At 44.0% G+C, this 18,448-nt stretch overlaps 1 protein-coding gene across 1 annotated transcript in view; it reads right to left on the reverse strand.

Moving 5' to 3' along the window:
• Positions 1–2,485: 2,485 nt before the first annotated feature.
• LOC122943247 (haloacid dehalogenase-like hydrolase domain-containing 5) overlaps positions 2,486–18,448 on the reverse strand; it is a 32,984-nt gene continuing 17,021 nt past the window's right edge. The window contains exons 4-8 of the mRNA XM_044300833.1: positions 16,117–16,210; positions 15,268–15,301; positions 8,590–8,764; positions 6,804–6,992; positions 2,486–6,235 (exon numbers count right to left, since the gene is read on the reverse strand). Of these exons, the coding sequence (XP_044156768.1) occupies positions 5,830–6,235; positions 6,804–6,992; positions 8,590–8,764; positions 15,268–15,301; positions 16,117–16,210 (898 nt within the window). The 3' untranslated portion in view covers positions 2,486–5,829. The remainder of the gene's footprint in view (positions 6,236–6,803; positions 6,993–8,589; positions 8,765–15,267; positions 15,302–16,116; positions 16,211–18,448) is intronic.

Consider the following 18,448-nt stretch of genomic DNA (forward strand, 5'->3'; position numbering starts at 1 on the left):
TTCTGCCTGTGCTATCTAAGAGACCATGGATATGTGTCTGACCTCTTTGCCCTGCAGCCAATCTAGCCAGCCTTATTCCCAAATTTAAACATGTGGGCCTCCCATTTAGATTGCATCAGCTGTTCCCAGTGGGGAAGCCATGTGTCATAATTCTGCTTGATGCCATTGTGTCAGGATTACTTTGAAAGGTTGAATATGGTAACCTCAACTCATCGCTCAATTATGTGAGTTTTACTTTGGTTGTACGCTTTTTGTTATACATATATGCCATGACTTTTCCCCTGGGATGAATCAGACGCCAAATATCTACAAGGTTAGCATCCATTAATAGTCGCGCTAGGTTTAGGTTCTTGCCTGGTGGGTTTGGTTCCCTCTTTCTTTCCTCCACTTGACTAACAGTGTTCATATCTCCCCCCCACTATTTGTAGCGCCACAGGATCCCTAGTTATACGTTGCCTCAAGGCATCAGTTTCATTCGGCCCAAATACATTGTAAACACTTAAAGGATAACTGACCTCAATTTTCATATATGTAGTTACTAATAGAATGATATTCCAGAATCAGTTACTATTAGACCGACTTACCCCATATTTAATAAGATTCAGCCCTTAGCAACCAGTCTGCATAAAACTGCAATCTCACTATTCAGTTCAGATGGCCGCCACTGCCCTCACCCTGAGGCTAATCCCGCCTGCCCTCACTAGCCAGTAACAATAGCCCCCCAAAAGTGTCAGTAACCAGAGCCCTCCCCCCTAAAGGGTTAATCTCCTGCAGCACAAAGGGGTCCTCTTACCACATGTTGCTTTCATTTATACACTGAGCAGATGGCAGATCTCCCTTCCCTGGTCTGCGCTGCTCCAACTCTGCTGAGTGAGGGAGCGTCTGCCAAGTGCAGGGACAGGGAGAAGTGCACACAGCCCAGGCACTGTTATCAGCTGCTGGGGAGGACCTGGCTTTAATCATTTACCTACAGTCCCTGGCTGTCAGGAATATGACCTTGCACGCTGTGCTTCTGCGTCCTCCAACACAGAGGGACCCTGCATAGCAACCTGATTTTAAGCACAGGTAAAAGTAGGCAGTACAGGGAACAAAACTGTGGAATTAAGGGGTAATTGAATACACAGTGGAAGGTTGAAATAGGGCCACCAAGGAGATACCGTATTAATCACCACAATCCAATACTCCCAAAAAAAAAAAAGATTATACTTTAAGTCCCCCTTCACCGAGGTAAGATGGAGATGAGATATTCGACCCCTGTCATCCTGGTCATGCATTAGTACCTTATATGGCAGGCCCCTCTTCAGCAAGGTGAGGACTCCTGCTTTCTTCCCCATTGCCTCTGAACCAGAAACTTCCCCTACCCACAGCTTTTTCATGCGGTGGAAATCCTGAGATGTCAAATGTGTCTCCTGTAATAAAGCTATATCTGCCCCTAATCTTTTAAGACGTCTTAAAATCATCATGCGTTTACCCGGGGATCTCAACCCTTTTATATTCCAGGATACCATTTTCAACGGGTTAGCCATTGGGGGGTAGATGATTGATTTTGTTGTATATACCCGTGGGCTTGAAGCGGGCACCAAAAATTTCCCTTCTCCCCAAATCCCCAACCCCTAACAAGGACAAACTGTCTAAGATGAAACCATCTAATACAGCAAGAAAATATAACATTATCTCACATATTCGGACTTCACTTTCCAGCATAGCAGTATACGTGATAGCTAAATAATAGAAAAAAAAAAATTAGACCATTTCTACCTAGAAGCGCAGAGCGCTGGTGCCTTCTTAAACAGCTGATTGGTGGGGGTTCTGGGTGTCAGACCAGATACTGATGACGTATCCTGAGGATATGCCATCAGGAAGAAAATCTCGTAAAACCCTTTTGATGAAGCAGCATCCTGATGCCACAGACAATTAGACTCTGCTCCAGTACCCAAAACTTGCATTGCAAGGCTGGGGTGCACCAAGTGTAACTGAGACGGGGAAGGCATGGGCCGCCAGACCTATGGGGAGAGGGGTGGTCTTGAGCAAAGTTCCCCAACTCCAGTCCTCGGGGCCCACCTACCAGTCAGGATTTGAGAATAGCTCACCTGCTCAATAATAAGGAAATCCTAAAAACATGACCCGTAGGTGGGCCCCGAGGACTGGAGTTGAGGAACACTGGTCTTGAGTAAAGGAAACCCTTTATGGCATCCATATGTCTGTACAGTACATATATGGTGAGGAACACCCCAAGACAATCCTTTTAAATGTTTGTATGACATAGGCTACATGCACATGACAGTGGTGTGTTTTGCGGTCCGCAAAACACGGATGGCGCAATTTGCGGAACGGCATGGACAGCCTTTAATATAACTGCCTATTCTTGCCCGCAAAGCGCGGACAAGAATAGGACAGGTTATATTTTTTTTTTTTGCGGGGCCACGGAACGGAGCAACAGATGCGGACAGCACACTGAGTGCGGTCCGCATCTTTTGTGGCCCTATTGAAGTGATTGGGTCCGCATCTGAGCCGCAAAAATCTGATGATTTTTATGCATGATAAGTTTATAATGCTGACAGCCAACAATATCATAGGATAAAAAAATTGGCCATTTATTCAACAGCGGGTTTCTATCATGTAGCTTTAGCCGTCTGAGTTTTATTACACACCACAATTATAGCACTGTACAATTGTATTACATTGATGGTAATATTAACAGGGGAATACATGAAAATGACTGTTCTAAATCCACGTTCATTTACCTGCAATTTTGGATAGTCCCCCCCCCCAATAAAGCAGGGTGATCTACCGTGATTGCACAATGGATAATTACAGTGTTAAGTACTGCACAGCCCTGACAGAGGATCTGTCTCCAGGCTTGGGACACAAAATAAAATACACATACTAATTGTGTTGTCAGACAGACCATTTTATTACAACCGTATGGAAAGAATAATGTGTAACAGGCTCATAAATTAAGAATAAGATGCAAAATCCATGCAGAAAACAAAGGCTGGCAACAAAACAAATTCAAGTCACAACCTGGGGCACGTGTCGCCCATTACGCTGTTAAAATACCGTAGAAAAATTACAAGAGTTTCAGTATCCTTTAAAATGCCCCATTTAAAAATAGTGGAAATGCCCTAGAAAAACAGATCTTTTATATATTGCACTGAAACATTAGCTGCAAAGACAAGTCCTAAAATTCTGCTGTCAAGCAGAAGCAGCCGTTTCTAAACCGTAAAAACATTCAGCACCTTGGTTTATTCTACACAGGTGACTATGGACTGTAGTATTTGTAGGCAACTGGTGTTTGTGCATAAAACATCCTTAGGCCTCAGTTGCGTGTCGGACTATCCCGCCTGGCATACTTACTATGCAGAGTATATAGGCTTGAAATATTTGTACAAGTAAGCGGCGAGTCCATGTGCTACGTTGTTCCTAGCGCTCCTGAGGGTATGTCTGCCTTGTGCCTTTTTTGCTACTTTACCAATGCATCCAACACTAAAAATGAAGCAACTTGCAAATAGTCCATTACAGAATCATACAGGTCTTGTGTAGACCGCTCATAGGCAGGTTTATGAATCTCCATGTAGTCTGATGATGCAGCCATACAATACTTCATTCCATCTGCCAAATAGCAGGCGGTAGGGGCGAGTTAAGATCTTTTATATGGACCTCTGATGGGGCAATTATCGAGAGGAGAATTCTAGGATAATAATGGCCTATGTAAGGGGGGGGGGGGGGGGCATTCACAGGACCGTATTTTTAGCAAAAAATGCAAACCAGTATATTTCAATTTTGCAGACAAGAACAGGAATTTCTACCAAATATCTGATCACCCGAGAGTTTTCTCATTCATCAGGTGATGAGTGGCACCTTAAAGGGGCATTCACACAACCGTATCCATTTTGTGGCCTGCAAATGGCGGATCTGCAAAGGACCGATACCAGCCACGGACTGCAAAATAGATAAGGTCCTGTGAACAGTGGCGTACACACAATCCATGCCTCCACCACTCCCCTACCATTCACCCAACATGCCTCCCAACAGTACCACTTTGTGCGGGACAGGCCAATTTTGGATGGCAATCCTGCTGTACTGCCATCTGTGGAGGACACAGTTATGGGATATCTGTGGATGACACATATAGCATATTATGCTATATATGTGTCATCCACAGATCCCCCATAAGTGCCGTCTAGTAATGTATCAGTGGGGAGGGAGGAGGCGGGGACCCTAGAGGCGGCGCCGGTGCAGTGGCTCTACTCTAATACTCCGGCCCCGCACACAGCTGTAAAGTATATTTATGTAAAGCTTAATCTTTTTAAAAGTAGCCCAAGCTCTGCTGTACTTACTAACTAGGGTGGCATGCAAACTCGCCGCCGCGCCGGCAGCTTGAGCTTAACATCTCTCCCTCCGTCATGCGCCTCCTTCCGGCTTCATTCATAAAGTGGGAGGAGCCGGCAGACGGGGCAGGAGGCGCATGACGGAGGGAGAGAAGTTAAGCTCAAGCTGCCGGCGCGGCCACGAGTCTGCATGCCACGTTTCTGACACTGCACTGACTGCCAGAAGCTTGAGTGGCACAATGTGGCTGAGCGGGGATCATAAAATTGTGAGCAGGGCCACAATATTTGCTGGCCGCCCACCTGCGCAGCTTAGAGGGAACACTGACTGCAGGGGACAGGGGGGGGGGTGGCCGAGCCCCCTGTAGTGCCAGACCCGGTCGCAACTGCCTGTGAATGGCCCCTGAAGGTGCCTCCAATCACCTGATGAATGAGTAAATTCTTGGGTGATCAGATATTTGATAGAAATGCCTGTTCTCGTCTGCAAAACAGACAAGAATAGGACATGTTCTATATTTTCTCTGGCTCCCAAAAATCACGGCTCCTGGACAGCAGATTGCCCTGTGCAAACAGGGATCTGCTGCCCAGAAGCCTTGAGTCATCTCCTCTGGATGGGATCAAGCAATCACGGAGAGATGACTGCTGCATGAAAACACAGCTTCATCCCCACTGGCAATTAGGCAATTATCAAGAACGCTTGGTTCGTTCCTGATAATTGCCCTGTGTAAAAGGACATGCAGGATTCAGACTCCAGCAAAGAGTGTAGTCGATAAAAGGAGAGACACAGTTCCGCATAGAAGCTGTATACTCCATCGTACAGTATTTCAAATCAAGACTACAATGTTGCTCCATTTATTTGTTCGATGTATAAGGGCAATAAAACAATAAACCACCTTTGGCATATATACCTACACCGTATTACAGAATTCTATTTTCTGAAATTCCCCATTGGTAACCGAATAAAAAGGGGTGAAAATTTACAGCAAGATGTTGTAAGTCATATTCCTAATCTGCCCTCCTTACAGAAGCAGGGATTTAGGGAGAGACAGGATACAATTCCAAAATTTTACCCCAGGTACCTCCAAAGCAGAGATACACACACGGGCAGGCAATACATGCCAGGAACAACCAGCACAGCCAACGAGCCAAGCGGATATTTCTTCCATGTAACCAGCCCTAAGTCAGAGTATATAGGAGATAAAACAACACTAATCATTTACATGACACAAATGAAGGGGTCACTTTTGTTTTTCATGTAGCTACCTGGTAATTTGCTTGTTTTGTGCAATATTCCTATTACATAAAACAATATAAATACTTAAAATGTGTCTATATATTATTTTAAAAAGATTTAGGGATAATAGATTTAAAAGTACGAGAGTCGAGAGTCAGAGAAATGGTAAAGTGCAGCAACAATGACAAACATCAGAACTTTGAGGTTAACTGGGTTATATCCTGATAGTAAGTGTATATATATCTATTTAAAACTATATAGAAATCTTTATAAAGTCCTCTTATCACTGTTTGGCACAAAGGTTTCTAGTTGGAAGATCAGGTCGACGGCGGCATTCACATCAGGAACAATGTGCCCAGGTTCAATCAAGGCTGGATCGATCCTGAAATCCCGATGGCCGTGAAATACGGTTTCAGTAACAGACTGTGAAGGGTCGGCAGGCACTTCGGCATGAGGATTGTAGATCCCAGTGCACACGAGAACGGACTTGCACTGAGTCGCGCTGGGATAGGAGAGCTCACTTTCCCACGCCGCTTCCTCCTCCTGAGACACCGTGGTTACTCGCGCTCCAGAGCCAGCTTGCACCAATGCCTTGGAGCCTTTTCTGGAGTTCCTATTCTGAAGGTAGCGGTTGTAGAGGTTACCACCATAAATATCAGTCATTAAATTGTCCCTGCGGGGTGGAAAACAGGGAAATTATAGGCTGTTCTCAAAACAATTCATCGTGTCACAAGTAAAAAAAATAAAAAAAAAAACACACACACTGTGCCCACCGCAACAGTGTACCAAGCAAGCCCCCACTAAGGTGACCCCACAACCTCCCAAGCATCTAACTGATGGGGTTCTGACTGCTGGGACCTCACCATTCATTACAATGGCGATCCTGTTTGAAAGCATGCACATCCCCACACTATTCAAAGCCCATGGGACTTCTGCCAAGGACAGCACTTTGCCATGTCTGGCATCGACCGCCGCTCCAATGAACTGGGGAACATGAATGGTTGTCCTTCTAGTACAAATCTCCTGCAGCTCCATTCACTCCAGGTCCCCATAAAAAGGCCAGTGGCATCTTGCAGAAAGCAGTGGCGGCTATAAGAAATCACGACTAGTAAAGCGGTCAGTTATCACGATCTACTGGTCACGGTGACAGACCGGTAAATGGCGATTGACTATTTGCCCACCCATGGTATAGACTAAACGGTGATGTTCTGAGGCACGATACCATTTCAATAGTCAATTACCCTATTGCATAAAGCGTTTGGACGGGGTTCTTCCACTGCATCTCCGCTGCTTTGGTCCGGATGAGGTATTCTGCATAGTGATAGGTCACCTCACTGGGTTTTCCCATCAAGGCTTCGTATTTCAGCTCCTTCCCTGTAATCTTCTTATAGATGTTCTCTAAACAAACCATGAAGATGCCATGGCCGAACCTGCAAGAAACCGTGTGGAAAGTCAGCATCAAAATAAAAGCTGGAGAAAATGAACAGAATAGTGACCGATCGGCATAGGTTGCAGAGTACATTTTTTATGTTCATAGTCAACAGAGCACCCGTCACCTCCCTGCCATGTCCGTTTTAGTAAATCTATGCGTCCTCGTGGCGGAACTCTGAAGCAGCCCTTCTCATAGCTCTGTATACTGCCGTTTCTCTGTTAACTAAGAAATTGCCACCATTGTTACCCATACCCCTTGTCAAAGGAGTGCGTCCCTACACAGCCCGATACTGGCAGCGCTGACTGGACAATGTCAGACTGTGCAGGGGTACACCCCCTACTGGTAACACCCAGTTATCAATTTATTAATACATTACTAGGAGAAACGGAACAACCGAGAGGTATTAGAAAAGATGCTCCAGAACAAGAGAAAACAGGGATATTCTAAGACAGAGTGCGGACAAGTCCCCTTTAACACAAGAGGGAAGAGCTCAGCCCTGAATGGAAATCCAACCCCCCTTCCCCCACCTTACAAAAAGTTACTAAATATCAATGAAAAGGAAGACTTTGTATCGGCATCACTTAGTTCCTCTATAAAAAACACTCCACTGATACAAAGTCTTCATTTTTACTGGTATGTTAATAAGGACCTGTCACCACTCCGGACATTCCTGGTTTAATAGCTTCATGCATTCCCCATGTAATAACTATTCTGGAGCATCTATTCTTATGTCTGTATGTTGTGCCATTCCTTTATTATTTGTACTAGAAGTTATGAATGAATTGCTAGCAGTCTGCAGTAAGGGTACAGAGGGGAGGTAACCAGATGGGGGGGGGGGGGGGGGTGTACCTGCACAGTCTGAACATGGCAGCACTGATTGGTTAGAGTCAGTCTGCGCAGGTCTGCGCAGTTTGCAACAACGACATTAATTGCAAACTGACTTAATATTCCATAACTGTCCAATAAGTGGGGGCCCCCAATTTTTTGAGGTCCTGCAACCCCCAATGGGTGGTAGAACACAAGCAGGGAGTAAACAGCACTGCATGTTCACAACTCTCTCAATCACAATCAACGGTGAATGTCTTGATAACCCTTCTGCTGCTAGAGGCCTCGTCATAAATTTGGAGCGTCCTCCGGCAGTCTGTGCGACTAAACAGAAATCTGGTGTCAATTAAGATACATTTCTTGTGGCGGTGGTGGGTCACACCCTCTTGGAAATGTGGAGAGGATGGCGTAAAAAAGCCAATTGAGACCATTTTTTAAAGTCTCCTATAAAAAGGTCACGAACAGACGTTTGGAAGTTTAACGCCTTTTTTCTTGTGCAATCCGAATGGTAAATCTCTCCCAAAGTCTCTAGCTGTGCACTGTGATAAATTCGGCGCAGCCAGACTACTTGTCTAAGTAGTAAGCCATCTATAGGAGTAGTAAATTTGCCCCGCTATATTAGAAAGTTCCAAAATCTTAACACCATATGAGTCAGGTTATTTACATCATAACTAGAGAAAAAAAAAGTGGGGGAGGTGTGGACGAAGGAACCCTTTTTAAATTGACACCTTGGATGCAATATTCCTAACAAGCGATTGCACAGCACTTACCTGGGCGAGTGGGCCTCAGCCATCCACATCAGGTCCATGTTACAGGCCAGAATTGGGATATGTGGATAATTGGCAGGCTGATGGGGATTCGCAGGGTGACCGTCAGTCAGCAGAACATCCATGATGATCTGAAGGTTGGTTTCCCATCGAACAGGTTCTCCAAAGAGGATCACAGCTAAAAGTAGAAGACAGTTTATTACAAGAAGGATTTATGAATAAAAAGGTGGTCTACAAAAGAAAGCCTGAAGGTGGAAAGAGTATAAAAGTTTGTGATTGCACATGAAAAAAAAAATGTTATGTTAAAAAAACAAATGGAAGGGAGTCTGGGAGTCCCCCTCCTTTTTTTCCCCCATTGTTGTCTTAAGGCCCTATTACACGGGTAGACGATTGTCGGGAGGGAAGCGTTCCCTTCCGGCAATAGTCTGCTCACTAGAGGAGGAGACATCTGCTATTACATGCAGCAGTCTCCTCCTCAGTATAGGGATGAGTGATCGCTAACATTGCTTGTTCCTATACCGTCTCATTGTTTGCAGGTAGCAGAGCGCCTATTACATGGCTTGATCTGTCGCCGGCAAACCAGGTTTTTGTAACATGTTAACCCCTTAGTGACCACCCATAGGTGTTTTTACGTCCGTCACTAAGGGGCCTTAGGCTGGGCCACCGTTTCTTTACGGCGTTCCAGTCTAAGCCCTGCACGGGCCCCGCGTGCAGCGGGGACCCAGCTCTCACATCATAGGCACCCCGCAAATGCAATCGATGGGGTGCTGATGTGTTTAAAGGCTGCCTGGCATCTGTTGTGGGCTCGGGTCCCGTCTGTAGTAATTTCCAGCAGGCTGCGCCTCTATGGCGCAGCCTGCTGGTCAATGTTAGAGTAGCATTGCCATTAAAATGCAATGCACTATAGAGGGATAATGCATTGCATTTTAAAAGCAATCAAAATATTGTCTGTTATAGTCCCCTTGTGGGACTATTAAGTGGTAAAAAAAGAAACATTTATAAAATTCCATAAAAATAAAATAAACGTTTTTTTCCCCATTGAAAATACGCTTTTCAATGGAAAAAAAAAAAAAATCAAAAAAATAAATAAAAATTCTCCCCCATATGTTTGGTATTGCCGCGTCCTTAACGACCCGAACTACATAAATTATCCACTACGGTGAACGCCGTACATAATTACAAATTTATTCTTAGTTTCCATGAAAAAAAAAAAAAAAAAAAAAAAAAAAAACTTAACAAGCGATCAAAAAGCGGCATTTACTCAAACTATACCAACAAAAAAAATACGTCCCACAAAAAAAATCAAGACCTCACAACTCAAAAAAAAAAAAAAAAAAAAAGTTATGGGTCCTGGGGAGTGGCAATGCAAAAATATTTATTCTTAAAAAGGGTTTATTGCAAAAAAATATATATATATATATATATATATATATATATATATATATATATATATATATATATATATATATATATATATATACACAGACGTGGACAAAATTGTTGGTACCCTTTGGTCAATGAAAGAAAAAGTCACAATGGTCACAGAAATAACTTTAATCTGACAAAAGTAATAATAAATTAAAATTCTATAAATGTTAACCAATGAAAGTCAGACATTGTTTTTCAACCATGCTTCAACAGAATTATGTAAAAAAATAAACTCATGAAACAGGCATGGACAAAAATGATGGTACCCCTAACTTAATATTTTGTTGCGCAACCTTTTGAGGCAATCACTGCAATCAAACGCTTCCTGTAACTGTCAATGAGACATCTGCACCTCTCAGCAGGTATTTTGGCCCACTCCTCATGAGCAAACTGCTCCAGTTGTGTCCGGTTTGAAGGGTGCCTTTTCCAGACTGCATGTTTCAGCTCCTTCCAAAGATGCTCAATAGGATTGAGGTCAGGGCTCATAGAAGGCCACTTTAGAATAGTCCAATTTTTTCCTCTTAGCCATTCTTGGGTGTTTTTAGCGGTGTGTTTTGGGTCATTGTCCTGTTGCAAGACCCATGACCTGCGACTGAGACCAAGCTTTCTGACACTGGCTAGTACATTTCTCTCTAGAATTCCTTGATAGTCTTGAGATTTCATTGTACCCTGCACAGATTCAAGACACCCTGTGCCAGACGCAGCAAAGCAGCCCCAGAACATAACAGAGCCTCCTCCATGTTTCACAGTAGGGACAGTGTTCTTTTCTTGATATGCTTCATTTTTTCGTCTGTGAACATACAGCTGATGTGCCTTGGCAAAAACTTCGATTTTTGTCTCATCTGTCCACAGGACATTCTCCCAGAAGCTTTGTGGCTTGTCAACATGTAGTTTGGCATATTCCAGTCTTGCTTTTTTATGATTCGTTTTCAACAATGGTGTCCTCCTTGGTCGTCTCCCATGTAGTCCACTTTGGCTCAAACAACGACGGATGGTGCGATCTGACACTGATGTTCCTTGAGCATGAAGTTCACCTTGAATCTCTTTAGAAGTCTTTCTAGGCTCTTTTGTTACCATTCGGATTATCCGTCTCTTAGATTTGTCATCAATTTTCCTCCTGCGGCCACGTCCAGGGAGGTTGGCTACAGTCCCATGGATCTTAAACTTATGAATAATATGTGCAACTGTACTCACAGGAACATCTAGTTGCTTGGAGATGGTCTTATAGCCTTTACCTTTAACATGCTTGTCTATAATTTTCTTTCTGATCTCTTGAGACAGCTCTTTCCTTTGCTTCCTCTGGTCCATGTCGAGTGTGGTACACACCATATCACCAAACAACACAGTGATTACCTGGAGCCATATATATAGGCCCAATGGCTGATTACAAGGTTGTAGACACCTGTGATGCTAATTAGTGGACACACCTTGAATTAACATGTCCCTTTGGTCACATTATGTTCTGTGTTTTCTAGGGGTACCATCATTTTTGTCCATGCCTGTTTCATGAGTTTATTTTTTTACATAATTCTGTTGAAGCATGGTTGAAAAACAATGTCTGACTTTCATTGGTTAACATTTATAGAATTTTAATTTATTATTACTTTTGTCAGATTAAAGTTATTTCTGTGACCATTGTGACTTTTTCTTTCATTGACCAAAGGGTACCAACAATTTTGTCCACGTCTGTATATACACATACATACTTGAAAAAGGCTCAAGAGCAGAGCCGAAACGTTGCACCTGGGTGAATAAAGGTTCACTTGTATGTATATATATATATATACACACACACAAACTTCTAAAAAAATTAGCATATTGTGATAAAGTTCATTATTTTCTGTAATGTACTGATAAACATTAGACTTTCATATATTTTAGATTCATTACACACCAACTGAAGTAGTTCAAGCCTTTTATTGTTTTAATATTGATGATTTTGGCATACAGCTCATGAAAACCCAAAATTCCTATCTAAAAAAATTAGCATATCATGAAAAGGTTCTCTAAACGAGCTATTAACCTAATCATCTGAATCAACTAATTAACTCTAAACACCTGCAAAAGATTCCTGAGGCTTTTACAAACTCCCAGCCTGGTTCATTACTCAAAACCGCAATCATGGGTAAGACTGCCGACCTGACTGCTGTCCAGAAGGCCATCATTGACACCCTCAAGCAAGAGGGTAAGACACAGAAAGAAATGTCTGAACGAATAGGCTGTTCCCAGAGTGCTGTATCAAGGCACCTCAGTGGGAAGTCTGTGGGAAGGAAAAAGTGTGGCAGAAAACGCTGCACAACGAGAAGAGGTGACCGGACCCTGAGGAAGATTGTGGAGAAGGACCGATTCCAGACCTTGGGGGACCTGCGGAAGCAGTGGACTGAGTCTGGAGTAGAAACATCCAGAGCCACCGTGTACAGGCGTGTGCAGGAAATGGGCTACAGGTGCCGCATTCCCCAGGTCAAGCCACTTTTGAACCAGAAACAGCGGCAGAAGCGCCTGACCTGGGCTACAGAGAAGCAGCACTGGACTGTTGCATGTCATTCGGAAATCAAGGTGCCAGAGTCTGGAGGAAGACTGGGGAGAGGGAAATGCCAAAATGCCTGAAGTCCAGTGTCAAGTACCCACAGTCAGTGATGGTCTGGGGTGCCATGTCAGCTGCTGGTGTTGGTCCACTGTGTTTTATCAAGGGCAGGGTCAATGCAGCTAGCTAGCAGGAGATTTTGGAGCACTTCATGCTTCCATCTGCTGAAAAGCTTTATGGAGATGAAGATTTCATTTTTCAGCACGACCTGGCACCTGCTCACAGTGCCAAAACCACTGGTAAATGGTTTACGGACCATGGTATTACTGTGCTCAATTGGCCTGCCAACTCTCCTGACCTGAACCCCATAGAGAATCTGTGGGATATTGGGAAGATAAAGTTGAGAGACGCAAGACCCAACACTCTGGATGAGCTTAAGGCCGCTATGGAAGCATCCTGGGCCTCCATAACACCTCAGCAGTGCCACAGGCTGATTGCCTCCATGCCACGCCGCATTGAAGCCGTCATTTTTGCAAAAGGATTCCGGACCAAGTATTGAGTGCAGAACTGAACATAATTATTCGAAGGTTGACTTTTTTTGTATTAAAAACACTTTTCTTTTATTGGTCGGATGAAATATGCTAATTTTTTGAGATAGGAATTTTGGGTTTTCATGAGCTGTATGCCAAAATCATCAATATTAAAACAATAAAAGGCTTGAACTACTTCAGTTGTGTGTAATGAATCTAAAATATATGAAAGTCTAATGTTTATCAGTACATTACAGAAAATAATGAACTTATAATGAACAATTTTTTTTTTAGAAGGACTAATATATATATATATATTTCACTAATTGTAATGACCCAGAGAATAAAGATATTATGTTATTTATACCAATGAACGCCGTAAAATTTAATGTAAAAATGCAGTGGCAGTATTGCTTTTTTTCCTCATCTCCATCCCAGAAAGAGTTATTAAAAGTTAATCATAACGTTATATGTACCCCAAAATGGAGTGATATAGACAGTATAATAAAAAAAAAAAGTTATAGCTCTTGGAACAAAACAATGAAGGAAAAAAAAAAAAAAAAAAAAAAAAAAAAAAAAAAGAAGAAAAACGCTTGGTCAGTAAGGCCCAAACAGGCTTGTCACTAAGGGGTTCAAAGATCCAGATTACCTGATGAACGAGTAATCGGCAGCAGTATTAGGCCGAATGCACACGGCAGTGTTCCACGGCCAAGAGTGGTCCGTGGTATGCCGGGCTGGATTCCTGTTCAGAGCAGGAGCGCACGGTGTCATTGGTTGCTATGACGCCGTGCGCCTCATTCCACCGCTGCACTACAGTAATACACTCGTATAGCCTTACACTGCCAGATGCTCACTAACAAGTGTTCGTCGGAACGCTCATTAGCGATCATGTTAACAATCTGTCGGTGTAATAGGGCTTTTAGCAAAGTCAATTAAAGGGCAGCAACTAAAGGCCCCTTTACACCGACCAAGAACGGGCCAGATAATCACTAACAAGCGTTTGTAAGAATGCTAGTTATCTGCCCATGTAAAGGTGCCGCCGATTATCCGATGAACAAGCGAAACGGGTAATATGATAATTTATGCGGACACCAAAATTGTATGCTAGCAGCAGATCGTGCCATCTAATCACACTCTGCTGCCGGCAAACAATGATTCTGTATGGAGAGGAGCGAAGGCAATAGTGATCACTCCTCCCCATACTGTGGAGATCGCTGCACGTAATTGCTGAAGTCTCCTTCACTGACGAGCAGGCAATTGTTGGGAAGGAACGCTTCCCTCCAATCGCCTGCTACATTGTCCAGTTTAAAGGGGCCTTAACAGATGGGGCTCACCTCAAGCGGCACACACAAGAGTATTATGTAGATCTGGTTTCAAACACGGATTGCACCAGACAGGATCTGATGCCCTGTACAGCATAGGCCCAGAGGACGACCATAGACATTAAAGGGCACCGTCAGCAGATTTGTATCTATGAAACTAGCCGACCTGTTGCATGTGCGCTTCGCAGCTGAAGCTGTTGGTCCCATGTACATATGGGCCTGCATGGCTGAGAAAAATTATGTTTTGATATATGCAAATTAGCATCTAGGAGCAACAGGGGTGTTGCCGTTACACCTAGAGGCTCAGCTCTCTCCAACTGCCGAGCCCGCCCCACTTTAACTGACAGACACAGGCATGATCACGTTTATATTGCCTGGCCCTGCCAATCAAAGTGGAGGACGCTGCAGCTGCAGAGAGAGCAGAGCCTCTAGGTGTAATGGTAACGCCCCCGTTGCTCCTAGATGCTCTTTGCATATATTAAAACATCATTTTTCGTAGCGGAACGGGCACATATGAACATGGGACCAACACAGATGCCTTCAGCTGCCAAGCGCACATGTAACAGGTCAGCCAGTGTCATAGGTACAAAGCTGCTGACAGATGCCCTTTAAGTGGACTTCTTGCCGATGTCTTGTTCGCCCAGGAGAAAAGTGCTCTCAGAGGTGTCCAGCAGTATTCTCCTGTGGTGGGCACCACCACAGAGGAAATTAAGCATTACATTTTGTGACATGCAGGTCAGGACTGGCTGACTAGCTCTCTAGAACTGCTTTCCACCGAGGCCAAGAGATGAGGGTCCTGAACAGAAGACCACTGAATAACCCCTGGAAGAACGATCAGCTAATGTGGAGGGAAATAAAAATGAAGAAAACAGTGTACCTTCTATTTTGGGAAGATTCACGGCTGCAGATGGCTGTCAATGACAAAAGAAAAGAAATCCCATTTTATTCAAGTTCTTAAACTTTTCCGCACATTAAACAAAACCGGTTTCACAGCTAAAGTAAAGGTGATAGCCTGACGAAGACTGAAATTATGTACAGGACTGAGACGCCAGCTGGCACGATCAGTAGGTCACAGTGACACAGGGAACAAAATGGCATTGTAAGAGCGTCAATACATAAACACAGGGCTAAGATAAGGAGGATCCCTTCCCCAAAACACATCTACAGTAGATATTATATAGACAGACATATGTTGGGGAGCTTCTAATCAATTAAGTTTCCATCCCTGGGCCCTAATCATTATACTTAGGGATGAACGGATCGACTACGGATGAAACATCCGAAGTAGATTTGCATAATACTTTGTTTAAATACTGGGGAGCAAGCGCTCTGTACAGTATTAGTATTTGCTCCGATGAGCCAAAGTTATTACTTCGAAGTCTTGCGAGACTTCGTATAATAACTTCATAAATAAATTTCTACTATAAAAAAATGTTTTTCCTGAACTCTGGTTCAGTTCCAAGTGGTACCTTGGAACCAAACACAAGTTCGTGAAATGTTTTTTTATAGTAGAAATTAATTTATGAAGTTATTATGCGAAGTCTCGCAAGACTTCGAAGTAATAACTTTGGCTCATCGGAGCAAATACTGTACAGAGCAATCGCTCCCCAGTATTTAAACAAAGTATTATGCAAATCTACTTCGGATGTTTCATCCGAAGTTGATTCACTCATCCCTAAATATACTATATGAAAATGGCCCAAAAAAATAAATATACAACACTCACCAGAATTTTAGGTCTTTTACTATGATCCACCATATCCAGGAAAGGGTATGACTCCAGCACAGAGTCTATTGTGATAGGATTCGAAAATCCTAAACTGAATGATCAATTAAGGAAAACTGATGGAGGGAAAACAGAACATGACATATATTTGTTCTCCATTAGGCTGGGAAGACCAGGCATCATGAGAATTTTAGTTAAGGCCTCTAAGTCCTGAAACATCTATCCTAGTAAATACTTGTATCCCTAATGAAATAATTCTGGAACATCTGTTTTTATAAGTCTGCATTGTGCCATGCCTCTTATTATTCCTCCCGGCAATGTAAAATATATTGACAAATGGTCATTACCACTCCCCATTTGTAGGGTATGACCTCTACAGTCGGACACAGTCAGCAATGATTGGCCAAATTATGTATACACGTCCAGTAGGAATAACTAAGGAACAGCACAATGCAGATTTCTAAGAAAAGATGCTCCAAAAAGGCTATTTCATGCTGGTGTATTAATTAAAACTGGCAGGTCAGGAGAGCGGACAGGTCATCTGTGTCCGATTATTCACAGGTACGGGCTCAGTGTTTCAAGTTGCAGGTGAGAGAGTTGCAGGGGCTGGCCAGTATCTATTACTAGCGGCACATGTGCTGGGAACAATACATGCATGCGGCTAGTGATAAACATGTTTAAACTATTGGAACCAACATCTGATAGTTTAATATGAATAATTCATGTTTACATGCAGGTCCGCTCACCTGCTCTCTGGCGCTGGGCTCCAAAAATGGTCCCGTCCATCAGCAGCCTCCATTCATTTACAGTGGCAGTATACTCAGGGGTGCACCACCAAGGAGACCAGGTGAGGCGATCGCCTCGAGCAGCACCAGGTAGGGGCAAGAGGGGGGGCAGTGGAAGGGCCATGGGGAATGAGCGCTTTCATTGTGGTAAAGAGGTTAGGTTAAGAAATTGGCATGGGACGGGGGGCGCCCAAGTGTACTGTCCATGCGCAGTGTAAATGCATGGAGGCTGCTGATGGCTGGGACCCTCCACCAGCAGCCACTTTCAGAGTGCAGCACTGGCAAGCAGGTGTCGGACCTGCATGTGAAGATGAATTATTCATAGTAAAACTATCAGATGCCAGTGAGAATAGTTTAAACAGGTTTATATCTAGCTGCACACGTACTGTTCCCAGCACACATGTAATAGATACTGGCCAACCCCTTTAAACAAGCGGGCGGTAGCTAGCCTCAATACCTTCCCTGTTAGGCCCCCTGCACACAAACGTGTGCTTCCCGTTGCCGTATTGCGGACCACATTTGCGGATCCGCAATACACAGGTGCCGTTCCGTGGGCATTCCGCATCACGGATGCAAACCCATTCAGTTGAGATGCGGAATGGAACCCTACAGAAGCACTACGGAGTGCTTCCGAGGAGTTTCGTCCCGTAACTTCTGTTCTATCTTTTTGCGGAACGGCCGGATCGCGGACCCATTAAAGTGAATGAGTCTGCGATCCGCTGCGGCTGCCCCACGGACTGTGTTCGTAGCATTGTGGCCCGCAGCACCACCATGGGGTGCACACATTCGTGTGCAGGGGGCCTTATGGGTTTTCCTGCTGGCACAATTTCCTGTAGTATGGTGCTAAAAATAATGGGAAGCTACTACTAAGTAGTGTTTGCCTGGAAAATCACTGCGGTTAACAAAATGCTCCGCTGAACCACAGAGAAAATCCTTCTCCACTGACTTCACATCTGAATTAACTAACGGCACACTTCTCCTGCATCGGAAGCTCTCCGCACAGACCTGGCCGAAGCCGCGGCTCCATACAACTGCTGCCTGCCAGCTCTGACTTGCAGATGTCCTTGCATTCCAATAAAGATGACTTTCTGCTGGCAGTACTGACGAGGGCGACTACTTCCAGTGTCAAGAACCACTCCTGGGCCGCACGCCAGTGAGAGCAGATCTCCTTGGGAAGCAGGACACGGTCATCAGCTCGGTTATGGTTCACTTAGACTATATCTCTACCATCTTCTCTCATAGTTTCTCTCTCCTCCTGCTTTTTCACTCCAATTAACCAGGCACACACACTCTGAACTGGTAGGATGCTGGGCTAGTGGACGCACCAGACATTTTAAAGTCCACAGAGGTGGCTGTACACAGATGAAAGCTGTAAAGTGGGAATATTAAACTCACAATTCCCATTCCCATGCCTCCTGGGTCCCCACAGAGCCTCTGTCTTTCCTTTTACAGCTATGATATGCCAACATGAATTTGTGACCGCTGCAGCCAAGCACTGACCACAGTGGTAAACCTCTTGACACTTCACTTCTACCACTATCAAATGT

Source organism: Bufo gargarizans, chromosome 7 (genome assembly GCF_014858855.1).
Source record: "Bufo gargarizans isolate SCDJY-AF-19 chromosome 7, ASM1485885v1, whole genome shotgun sequence".
NCBI classification, from domain to species: domain Eukaryota; kingdom Metazoa; phylum Chordata; class Amphibia; order Anura; family Bufonidae; genus Bufo; species Bufo gargarizans.